The 12,695-nt window shown below is 40.6% G+C and overlaps 1 protein-coding gene across 11 annotated transcripts in view; it reads left to right on the top strand.

The window, feature by feature from the left end:
- Positions 1 to 10,207, top strand: part of camk2d2 (calcium/calmodulin-dependent protein kinase (CaM kinase) II delta 2) — a 46,760-nt gene extending 36,553 nt beyond the window's left edge. For 3 of the 11 annotated variants that reach the window (XM_019876542.1, XM_019876543.1, XM_019876541.1), the window contains 9 exons: positions 323 to 363; positions 1,336 to 1,395; positions 3,065 to 3,109; positions 3,558 to 3,606; positions 5,348 to 5,368; positions 5,694 to 5,769; positions 5,858 to 5,952; positions 7,867 to 8,095; positions 8,752 to 10,207. In XM_019876542.1, coding sequence (XP_019732101.1) covers positions 323 to 363; positions 1,336 to 1,395; positions 3,065 to 3,109; positions 3,558 to 3,606; positions 5,348 to 5,368; positions 5,694 to 5,769; positions 5,858 to 5,952; positions 7,867 to 8,095; positions 8,752 to 8,755 — 620 coding nt within the window. In that variant the 3' untranslated portion in view covers positions 8,756 to 10,207. Of the gene's footprint in view, positions 1 to 322; positions 364 to 1,335; positions 1,396 to 3,064; positions 3,110 to 3,557; positions 3,607 to 3,980; positions 4,080 to 5,347; positions 5,369 to 5,693; positions 5,770 to 5,857; positions 5,953 to 7,866; positions 8,096 to 8,751 lie in introns of all 11 variants that reach the window. The other 8 variants (XM_019876551.1, XM_019876544.1, XM_019876548.1 and 5 more) reach the window with 8 other exon arrangements.
- Positions 10,208 to 12,695: the final 2,488 nt, after the last annotated feature.

Raw genomic sequence — 12,695 nt, 5'->3', positions numbered from 1 at the left:
TGTCCCTGTAGAGGATAAGAGCATGCTAATGTGAGTGCAAATCACCAACTTACCACTCCTGCGGGAGTCTTGGAGATCATCGCTTGCTAAATACACCCACTCCGCTCGGCATCCATGTGAGTTAATACCTGGAAGAAAAATAACCTTGTCGAAATGCTTCAAAAGCAAATGCTGTGCTTCGGATTTGAGACTTCGCAGTTGATTTTGTATCCAAGCCCAATGTAGTGAGATGCTGGCTGCATGTTAGCGAATCCTGACACTCTAGATTGTCGTCGTCTCACTTTTAGTGCTGAAACTTGTTTTCTGTCTTTTGGGCCCACAGCAGCCAAGAGTTTGCTGAACAAAAAGTCAGACGGCGTTAAGGTGAGTGGCTAATACGCCAAGCGGAGCTCTGTTTCATGCATAATTCTGATGGAACGTTTGGTGTCTGAGGAGCATAAAAGGCAATTATTATGCATTGTGCACTTAGCGACATCATCATTCAGGGAAAGTCACGCCAGGCGGCGGGCGATGGTTATTTATTTGCTTGACCTCACAGTGGTGACGCAGACCACATTTAGCTGAGGTACATTTCTTGTAGGATCACCCTTTTCTTTTCTTCTCCTGGTCGCACTCTGGCTGACAAGATTATCACACTGCAATGTCCATTAAGATGGGAGTTGATCCATCATCCATGTGACCCCATCCCATTCCAGAAAAATTAAACGAATCCTCACACAGTAGGAAAAACGACTTCACCAAAAAGGACGCGTTGACTATATTTTTACCTAATAATAAATATAGATGATTTAAAGATGATTCTTTTTTTTTTTTCATTCTTCAGATCTAACCAACTGGTGATGCTGATTAGTCATAAATCAGCAAGTAACATTTTTGATTATGTATCTTCTCATGTACTCACTCACAGTCGATTTGTTCAAAGTACAGTGGAACCTTACAGGGTGACATCTTTCCATTAAAGAGACACTCCTTGCCGTTATTGGTCCCCTTACATAAATTAAGCCACAAAGAACAATGCATTTGCAGAGTTAATTCTTTCGATGATCACTGTGCTGAAGCCTTGCAGCATAAATTGAAGTCTTGGGAGATTGCTGGGGTCTCATGAGATCTGCGGCGGTTCCAGTGGCCAGTTCAAATTCCAGGATTTGTCTCAGTTTAGATGTTTCACCAAATAGATTTTATGAAACACACTGAAGGTGATCGATTTGGGACTCATAAGTTAGAACAGTGACTGTGGCCGGTGATCAGGTTGTATCCAAAAAATGGGAGAGTGCACGTGTGTGTTTGTGTGCGTGTGTATGAGTGTCACATTCCCTCTAAACTGCCCCCTTGCAGGTAAACAACAAAGCAAACACAGCGACCAGTCCTAAAGACACTGGCCCTGCCCCTGCACTGGTATACACACTCACCCACACCCACACCCACACCTTCATCCACAAATGTGTGCATTCCATAAACAACCAAGTGTCACCCACACTCCTCCCTCACCCTTCTCATTCCCAAGTGTGGATGAGGTACAGGTTCACCTTTGTCTCACATCAATTTTTTTTTTGTGTTGGCTCTCAGACTTTCTTGTGACCATTTCACTTGATAACGCGCTTAAATGTCCCTTCATTAGGCGCGCACGCACGTTTCGATGAGTCCCGATACATAAACTGTATCTCAAATACAGAGTCAAAGACTGATTGCGGTATTAATGTAACAGTAGGTGTGACGCCGAAAACTGTGAGAGGTGTCATTGCTGTTGGGTGATTGTCTGAAGTATATGAACATATTTACAAATCATAATTGAAAACGTTTCATTGTGAAAAAAAAAATGACAAAAATTGGTAATTTTTGTTTTTATTTTATTTTTTTCAACTTGATTCTTGTCATCTTACTATTGGCCCTAATAATATGTTTTCATATGATTTATTTACATCCTAAAGTCTTCTCGCTGCGATGCGACACAGCCAGCATGCAATGTTGGGAAAGGAATGTCTTCACAATGACGATTGTCATCTCTGTAATTGCGTTCGAGTGACTTTTGATACAGTTCTTATATCGGACCTCATTTGGATTTCCATTTGTACCTAATGTCGCGGCCGTTTCACTCGCTGGGGTCATTTGATGGGGCAAAGATGTGTAGGTCATGCTTGGGCTATTCCCTGAATGAACTATAGAGCGTTTACGGCTGTGCAACATTTGAATGAGAAAAACATGCATGTTGGACACTTAAGAAATTCACTCTACTCTCTCTGCCCATAAATTAGCTTTGATTGGTGTGGTTTTGAAATCTGTAGTCAGTGACAGCCTCTACCTCAAAAGCACTTTTCTCTGAGAGAATGCCTCTCCCCCCTCTCCATTCATATGCACCGACACACGCATGTCTTAATTCGGGGTCATGTATGTCAATACTCTCTTCATCGGTGTTTGCCTGTGATTCATGACGAGAAGGCATGTTCTGTGAATGCTGCTTTGCGATTGGCGCCTCCTTGGCTCGGTGTGCTTTCCCCAATGGTTTGCTTCTGTGTCTGTGGCTGTGATTGTTCGAGCGCACGGGGGTCACATGACCACCGCTCTGCATGACGTCAAAAGACTCCGTGCTCCTAGTTGCTATCCGCCGATTACACTGGGGGGGGGGCACACATCACTCTCTTGCTCTCTGTTCTTTTCTACGTGTTCAAATACACATGCGCACGCGTGGACGCACCCATGCGCATGCACACACAAGGATGTTATAATCTAGTGTAATCTGGGTGAGTGATTAGGAGGTCAGAGTTGGCCAGTGGGAGGGATTCTACAAAAGCCAAGACATTTGATTCGATAGATGGATAGAATAGATAGACAGAAGACTGCCTTTAACCTTCCTAATCTACTGCTATTATACTATGACGACTACTACTACTATAGTAATACAGTAATGGTGGAAAATATGGCGTTAGGCACACCACACACACACCACAAGTATTATTACGCTGTTGAGTTCATGTTTTTTGATAGCTAAAAGGCATGTCTGTGGTGTGATGATGATGATGATGGATGTGGTAATTAAGTCACTCATGTTCTCACATGCTCTTTTTAGGAGCCTCAGACGACTGTGATCCACAATCCTGTGGATGGAAACAAGGTAACGTTTTCGCCATTTTTCGTTCTTTTCAAAAACATCATTCGTTTGCCTGATAGCAGCATCGCCTGAATTATTTTTGCCTGTTCTGGGAAAACAAGACAAAACACGATTTCAAAAAACAAAAAGCGTCCGGTTGCTTCGATTCAAGTTTTGCGATGGATCGTGAGTGACTGAAAATTTCCGCAGACACAAAGAGGAAAAAAAGAACATTTTTATGAAAAACATGACACATATTAATGCTATTAGGCGAACAAAATATCTTATCAAGTGCAAAATGGGGCAGTACCTCTTTTATTTGAAATACAGTTCAACATTTGTGGAGGGGCGGGGGACATGACACTTTTATTGTCATCTTATGAACTTTTTTCTCACAAAATTACATTGCGTTCACTTGAATGGCCCCACGTGTCCACTGTTATTGTTAATGAATGCAAATGTTATTGTTAAGGAGTCCATTGAGAGTGCCAACACCACCATTGAAGACGAGGACGTGAAAGGTAGGACAAGTTGTCACTGGTTCACACTTCACACCTACGCTGCGGGGTTATGGCAGCCAGTCAGTAGCCGCGCTGTTCACGCGGCGTTTTCCCACTGCGTGCTTTCCTTTATTTCCTTTTACCATCCAACATGACGGTGCAACGCACCTTGTTTTCCACTTAGCATTGCATTCTTTTCATCAGTAGTGGTTTATGTGAATCACAGATGCAACGACGTCAAATTTGCATACATGCCGCTACTTTTTGTCTCTCCTTTCATATGTTTTGCCAAGAATCTTTTTTTTTTCCTTTCCCGCATAATCCTTTCTGCCCACACAAACACAAACACACCCTGTCCACCCACTCGCTCACCTCCCCCATGCAACCTCTTGCAGCCCTTCGTCTGGGCAGCTTAGTGAGCGGTATCTTGAGCTCTAAGAGCCGTTCCTCACAGATGTCTGAGTCAAGGCAGACTCCCACCTCCTCATTTCAAAGTAAGTCCCTCTGTTGTGATGTGGTGTGGAGGGAGGATGCACCACCTGGTTCCTCTTGTGTCACCCAGCCAGCTACTGGAAGAAAACTGCTCACGCAAATGTAAAGTGCCTCAAAATCACATCGTGTTCCTATGATGATCTGTGTTGACGTCTCCATTTTCCATGTTGATCTTTTTTTTTTTTGACGACTTCCCTTGCTTCAAAGCTTCATTCTTTTGTATTGTTATTGAAGGGGAAAAATGCCTATGTCCTCTGACATACCCTATTCCCCCCTTTCCCTAACATTAACTGTTCCATATGTGCTCACCAAAGTAACGTATATGTTAGGGCCCGACCGAATAATCGGCCGGCTGATTAAATCGGCCGATTATGGCCCCTCAAACATCTGCCAAAATCAAATACTTGCAGATTGTTTTTACCTTTACATACTCATTTACAGTGGTTGTATCGTTATTACAAATACATCTATTACACAAACTTATATCCTTATCCATATAAGTACATATAATGTGTTGATGGGTTAAAAAAATACACACACATATCTACATCTCTCTCTCTCTCTCTCTCTCTCTCTCTGTCTCTCTCTCTCTCTCCTCTCTCTCTCTCTCTCTCTCTCTCTCTCTCTGTACACACACATGTACAGTATATCTATATATCTATATATCGATATATATATATATATCTCGATATATATATCTCGATATATATATATATATATTTATTTATTTGTTGATCAGATCATTCTATGGACTCGTCATTCAAAACAAAGCAAATCTTACAAACAATGCTTAGGTGAACAATACAAGTTGCGTGAGGAATTGCCCTGGTTGTCACTTTGTCACACACAACCTAAAGTACAGTTTAAAAAAAGAATTAAATAAAATAAAGCAGAGAGCAGCATGAATAGAACATAAATGTGTTAAATACGACTCACATCATCTACTGGTAACACAAACACATGTATGATAAGGATTCATGCCAATGACTTCATGAATGAAATGCATTGTGCCATGCAACTGAAAAGGATAACCAAAATCTGCGCATCAAGTCAAGTCAAGTCTAGTCAAGTACAACTTTATTGTCAAATGTGCTGTATCTGCAACATACAGCACGGATGAAATTTCTTCCCACTCAAGACAACATAAAACAAGCATCAACTTCAAAAGATCCGTATCGGTCGGGCTCTAGTGTGTATATGCAGTATATTCACCTTATAACAAATGCTTTTTTTGTTGCATGAAATAAGTCATGTTTTCAATATCCCCCAGCCTGCACCAATAACACTAAAGGTAATTCAACATGTTCCTCAGTCAAATAGTCATAGTTTGATTTTGTGTATTTTGTTGGGTGAAAGGAATTGTGTGTCATCGTCAATTCCGGACCCCTCTGTTGTTATTAGTCGTGGGAGGCTTTCTGCTTTGATACATATACGAGGAACACCAGGGATTAAAAAAAAATGTTCCTAAGTGCCTTCCATTTCTAATAACTTCTAGAGCAGACCATCATCTGAGGCATATTTGATATTAGATTCACTTAGAACCGTATTTGCCCGCTCTTGAGTCATTTCACATCCGTTTAGTGCAGTTATGGTTGTCTTGTGATCTTCTGTTTCAGCTCGCAAACAGGAAATTATCAAAGTCACCGAGCAGTTAATTGAGTCAATCAACAATGGAGACTTTGAGGCTTATGCGTAAGTCATTTTTTTCCAGGCCGTGCAGGGATCATGACTTGTCGAGTGTGCAGATTCTTTGCTCATTCTTCCGTCTTTTCCGCAACAGGAAGATTTGTGATCCCGGTCTGACTTCCTTTGAACCGGAGGCACTGGGAAATCTGGTGGAAGGACACGACTTCCACCGCTTTTACTTTGAGAATGGTCAGTTCACGAATATAAATGATGATGACCTCTTGGAAGTGCAGTGTAAGCAGCTTGATCAAGCGGACAAAATGCATTTTGCACGTCATCTAAATTAAACAGCCCATTTAAGCCAGAACGGTGAAATATGTTGCAACTAGATGTTGGCTCAGGAGCGCCAACTCGCTGACCCAACATTCAAACCAAACAGTAGCCTGCAGTATCTGTCTTGGGAGAAAGGTGTGCTAAAATGTGGACTGGTCAACAGTCAATTGCATACTTGTCTTGAAAAACAACCGTCCACATTCACATTTCGATCTGTGGGCAATTTAGAGTGTTGAATTAAACTACCATGTGTGTTTGGCAATTGGGAAAGGAAGTCGCAGTTCCCTGAGATTTGAAAAGTGAAGCGTCACGGGCCAACGCATTTGAACCCTTTCATGCACCCTGCAACCTGATAACATGATAAGCTGTCCACTGTCGTAACCGCTGTCCCTCAAGGGGTTCAGTACAATAATGGAAGCATAGTTTGAAAAATAAAAGAACAGATACAACAAGTGTAGCCTATTATGTAGGCTCCATGGTCATAGTGTATAATATAATCGATAGCGTTACTTTGTTGTCTCTGTGTCACGATTCATTGTAATCATATCACAGCTGCCGCAGGTATGCTAAGATCTTGGGATCAAAATCCCTAAAGAATTACGACTGTTGCTATAAATGGTGAAATGTCTGCAGCCGAGGTAAAAATAGTTCAGATAAACTGGTTATGTCCCAGAAACCTCATTGGCTTTGCAAGCCAACATCAACATCATACCGTACAGAGTTACTCATTTTTCCCCACATCAAGTTGCCGTTGCTTGTAAGGAACAACCGGTGTTTGGTTTCTCAATAGTGGCAGCTGCATTTGAGTTCGGGCTTGCAAGTGAAACTATCTCACCATTCATTTGGTTTTATTGGGCAGGACAGGTTTGTTGAGTAATTTCCATAGTTTCAAGTGCGTCCTGGCGGATGTTCACTGCTTACACTAACAGGAGAGCTAGTTTACAAAAGCAGAGTCAGTGTTGCCAACTTTTGCAACCCCTCTATGAGCTACTTAAAAAAAAAAAAGGACGACAGAATTTAATTCCCACTAAGAAACAAACACCGTATGTCTTTTTTTGTACGACAAGAAAGGAGCCCGTTGGTTTTTCACACCAAACCTTATCAAAGGTCTCATTAGTGTGTGAGCACAAATGTTTATTCACATTTGAAATGTTGACCTGAGGAATATGCTTAGAAGACGCAAATATTTGTTCTTCGGTGTCCTTGCCTCATTTGGACTTGAGAAAAGAACATGAGCGCGCTTGAGAGGTTGCATACACTATCGAAAAAAAGAATCAGTTTAATGAATTAATTTAGCGATTTCTCAATTGAAATAAAAAAAACTGTGCTTTTATTAAAAAAAATAAATACAATCGAAAGGACATTTTCAAGTGATCCCAGACTTTTAAACAGTGGTCTACAAGTTTTAGCAAAAGGAATTTTCCCCCCAAGCATAAGCATGTGTTTCTACTGTAAAAAAAGAAAAAAGAAAACATTATTTCTGAAGCTGATGCATGTTGATGCTCAGGGGGGGGAAACATTTTTGATTTTTAAAATTTTGTTTGGGGAGAAATAAAGCGAATCCTAAAAGGGTTGAAAAGAAAAGTAATATGGTTTGAATTGTCTTCTGACACTGTCATTTGCTTTCTGAATAAAATCATAAATTTAATGTTGCGGTGTAGGGAGAGTTATCAGAGATTAAATGTTAAAGCCATGTTGCCGAGCTGTAATTTGAGTTTGATACAGGTTTTTTTTATATAGTGTATGTGCTCGTGTTGGTGCGCCTATAAGAAAGTCATCAAACATTTATTCACGTATTTCTGACATTTGCTCGCACTGCTTGATTTGCAGCCCTGTCTAAAGGGAACAAGCCAGTGCACACCATTCTCTTGAACCCGCACGTTCACCTGATCGGGGAGAACGCGGCGTGCATCGCCTACATTCGCCTGACCCAATACATGGACGGCGGTGGCATGCCGCGCACCATGCAGTCCGAGGAGACCCGCGTGTGGCACCGCCGTGATGGCAAGTGGCAGAACATCCACTTCCACCGCTCCGGCTCACCCAGCATCCCCTCCCAGTAAGAAACACTCACTGACCCTGACAGCACCCAAAAACAGCCGTGGAAAACCTTGTTTGTGCTGCCCTCGAGTGGCAATTTAGAGTCATGACAATGTTTCAGGGTGTGCTCGTCATACTGTACACTGTTTTTTAGGATTCTTTGTATGTAAATTGTATGCTGAGGTACCTGGCATAATCGATTGAGCCAATATTGCACAACACACATAATAATTAACTACATATATTTTTTGTAATTATCTGAGTTTATTTTTCCAAGTCTCGGAACAAGGAGTCAAGTCAAGTTAAGTCCAGTACAGTGCAACTTTGTCAAATTATTGTCAGATGCTTCAACGAATGCCTCTTTTACCAGCTCTCCTTCTTGGAAGAATTTATTGTTTTCAACCATGACGACACTCACCCTGAATGATGCTTCCTTTGGTGGCGGTTTTCGCGTTTGAAGTGAAAAGTGACTGCTGTCCAGACAGCTGGGATTTTAATTCCTCCGCCTTTTTCTTTCTTTGCTGACTGTTTGGCGAAAAGCCGTGTCGTATTTTCCATAAATAGTCCCTAAATTACACTCCACATTTCTCTTCTTTGGTATTGCGATGAAGTACTTCCTGTACTCGTATGTTTGTAAATGCACAACTTGAAATTCTTGCTTTGTATGATTTGCAGCTAATGGAATATCATATGGCGATGAAAGAAAGAACAGCATCCCATCCCATCATCAGTGTGAGTAGGGCAGTTAAGCCAACCCGTGACGACTGCTCTGCAACCTTTGACCCTCTAAAGACATGGCACAGGACACAAGTATGAATACATTTTACAGTTACGGCATTTAATCAATGGACTTCATTCTTATGAAACCACCTGCGAGTGGCTGCACACAGTATTAGGACATTATGAAATGAGCATATGAGCATCTCTTCTTTTTTGTTTGTTTTTTTTTTAAGATGTTTTGGTATGCATTTGAAATATATCGATTAGAAATCAACTGCTGTAACCTCTCCTGGAAATGAATTGTGTATTTTTAGGTGTATTTCTGTGCGTGTCTTATAAAACAATTGGAAGATCCGAATGTTCAAATTGAGCTTGCTTTAGTTCTGGTGATGTATATAGACATTGTGATCGTTGAAGAAAACACTAAACAAATGTTGAAATTGCTATTCTTGCTATCAGAGGAATGACCAGTTTGTCAAATCCGATTTACAAACTATATTTATGTTTGCTATGAGCTATAAGTCATACCGTTTGAATTGTCTGACTTCGACATATAATACTAATTTAAATGTAAAGAAAGCAGAGCTTACACTTTGCATTGGAATTTGTTTGCCTTTATATCAGTGATATAAGAAATACGAGAATGTAGCATATATGTAATATATGAACATCCAAGACTATCGTGTAGTGCATGTGGGGAGGGGGGGCGGTGGGGGACTCTTGAGTAAGATTATATGAAACTCTAATATCTTCTGTTTGAGTTGTGGACTCACTGACTTGTTTGTTAATGTTGTGCACCAGTCCTGTCCCAAATGTTTCTACTGTCCTCCAGTGTCAAGGAACTGTTGTAAAAAAACAAAAAAAACAAAAACAAGCCCACAACAAAGTTCATAGCTGCGTATGGAGGGGAAGGGTGGAGATAACAGCAACAAAAAAAGCACTTCTTAGGTTTTGTATAAACATGTTTAGGAAGTAAGCTCATTTTTTTTCATGTTTGTACTTGTGTATTGTATGACTGTACGTATAGGCTTTTCTGTTTTTTTTCTCCCAGCGTGTCTCATTGCCAATTGCACAGACATGATGACGAAGAAGATAAAGTTGGCGCCTTCGCATCAATTGTCAACTTTGCTAAACTCGCATGACAGATTTGAAGGCGGAGTCAGACAACAGATGTGAGGGATATTTCCCTCGAGCATTACTCGCAGGACAACAAACACGTGTCCTTATCATCTTCTCAACTGATTTGTCGACCTTTTTTTTTTTAAATGGCAAAATACAGAAAACCTTCCTTTTGATGAAGCGTACGATGTCAATTCAATGCACAGCCCCTTAACTGGTGTGGAACTGTTGCCGGCCTGGCAATGGATTTGGCTTATCATGTTTAAGAAGTAAATAAATCAGCTAAACCGTGTGATCTTGAATGTATTTTTGGTCAATATTTGATATATATTACATCGAGGGTGTGTTTAAATTGTTCCTTCGGTGTTTAGTCAAGGAAACATATTCAGCAGACACACTGAGAGGCATTAAAATATGGGAAAGTGACATGTAGTCACGTGACACGGACTTGTATTGGAATCATGTTTGTCGTAGTGGAGCAGCAAACAAGAGGAAATCGAAAAGATGAGCACCAAAAGACACGTACGTTGTAGACTTTTATTCTCTATCAGCCATAAACACACTGCAGCCATTTTATTTTTATCTTTTTTGAGTTTTGAACAGCAATACATGCCCCTATAGATGTTTATACATATGCATCATATGAGTATATAACTGTCTGCATCACAGAAAAGAAGGAGGTGCTGATTTATAATTATTTCTTTTTTCAAATTTAATGTACGGTATACCTGTCACAGTGATCTTCCCCAAGTTTTTTTTTTCCCTTCTCAAAAGTAAATAGTGAAGTGAAAAAAAACCATGTTTGAGTTCCATACAGTAGCGATACTCTACGGAGTGGGAATAACGGTTGATTGAAGCTCTCAAACGTTCTTGGTAATTTGAAGTACTATGCATTTGTCCTGCTAAAGAATTAGACAAAAAATTCGACTTGACTGTCACGCAGCAGGTGCAATAAACGCACGCAGCCGTTTCATCCTGACATTCACGGGTGCAAATACAGGTTGTGTCAAATAAATCTGTATCTATACTTTGCGTACACCCTCTCTTTGTCACTCTCAAAAAAAGGAACTTTTTTCGCACAATCGCACACTCAACACAGAACGAGCATGTTAATAATAAATAAATAAATACATCAGAACCGACATCACTTTACAACAGCGACGTGCGCTATTCTTTTCCAATAAATAGCTTTTGTCACTGGCAAAAAAAAAAAAAAAAAAAGACCACTTTATGCTGTCAGAATTTAGGTGTGCGATGTGAATCCAATGGAGACACTGATGGTACAAAAGGCTCATTTAACAACCTTTTTACCTCCTTTTCTAAGATTTTTTAAAAATCTACAAAATATTACACAAAATAACCCTCTAAAATTAGACGTAAAATGTGCTTGAAAAAAAAAAAATCTAAAATCAACCAGACGCCAAAGCGATCATGCATGGACCAACAACATAATAGACCAACAGTACAGTGAAACTTCCTCACACACTCACCCTTCACTCCAAAAAAAGCCGTGATCAATAATTTAGGATGCAGTGCCAACAAAAGTCTGCTTGAATAAAACAAATGGATTAGACGCGTGGGGGGTGAGGGCCGGGGTGTTGCTAAATGGACAGAACCACTACAAAGCCGGGATCATAATGTTGATTAGTCATGCCTGTCCTACTTCACATGATTGATTAATTATTCCTAGGCTACAGATGTCAGTATAATCTAGATTAGGTTAGATACTATCAGAATGCCCGAAAGACACGTTACACAAAGACTACACAAAAACACAACAGCAGCAGCGGTAGTAGTTAAATAAATACACATGTTTAATCTGACTCTAGCAGAGTGCTTTTTCCAAGCCGAGATGATCTCACTAAGTCTGGTGGTGAGAGGCAGTGTAGCGTGAATCTTTTTTTTTTTTTTTAAGTTCAAGCACCCATTCAGGAGAGTCTTTTTTGGGGTGAAGTCTTCAGTGTGGGCTAGATAGCATGTCTTGTTTTTCTGATGTTTTTTTGTTGCTCTACCACATAATAAAGACGAAAACATGTTGACTATGTTGACACAAAACCTAAAATTGATCAGAAAAGATATTCTTTGGTCACAAAAAAAAAAAAGGCAAAAGTAAAACCAACAAACCCAACAACGTCAGAACAAAGAAACAAATGAATATGTAACATCACGAGGGAGGGAAACTGAAAATAATTTCAAATCTTTCAGGACTCGAATGGGAAGACTGTGGTAGCTTTGAGGTGCACGCTGGGATTGCATGTGGCAAATGCATAGGATAATTTGTGTAGCAAGGGAGTGTGTTACACATTCTTTGACTGTTTCGCTTCCTCTTCGTCATCGTCGTCGTCATGGTCCTCCTGGTGTTCTTCATAGTAGTGGTGAAATAACTGGTGCAGATGCTGCTGGAGTTCGTGTGGTTTGGAAGCTTTTGTGGGACCATCTGTTTGTTCAAGAAGGACCTGTTTGCCCTGCCCACCTCCCTGCACCACTGTCCGTCTGAGCGTCTGACCTTTACGCATGTGGGCCCTGTACACGGAAAAGACCCAAAAGAGGGAAGAACAGTTAAATCTTCCGAAAAAAAAAAAGATTGCATCACCCAAGAAATTGTGGGAGAATGCTGCCATCAAGAAAGGAAACAAGTGAGAACCGGAAGCCTGGTTACTGCATCACAGCACAGCATACTGTAGCAAGCCTTCTACAACATGCAAAGATAGTGTATGGATGACATGAAAGCACTCTGACTGGCCACTAAGTAAGTGCGACGCTAATGTCCGTGAGGGCCC

This window comes from Hippocampus comes, unplaced genomic scaffold (genome assembly GCF_001891065.2).
Source record: "Hippocampus comes isolate QL1 unplaced genomic scaffold, H_comes_QL1_v1.1 scaffold51, whole genome shotgun sequence".
Lineage (NCBI taxonomy): Eukaryota > Metazoa > Chordata > Actinopteri > Syngnathiformes > Syngnathidae > Hippocampus > Hippocampus comes.
Note: the sequence above shows the minus strand (reverse complement) of the source record. Positions and strands in the feature narration are given on the sequence as shown.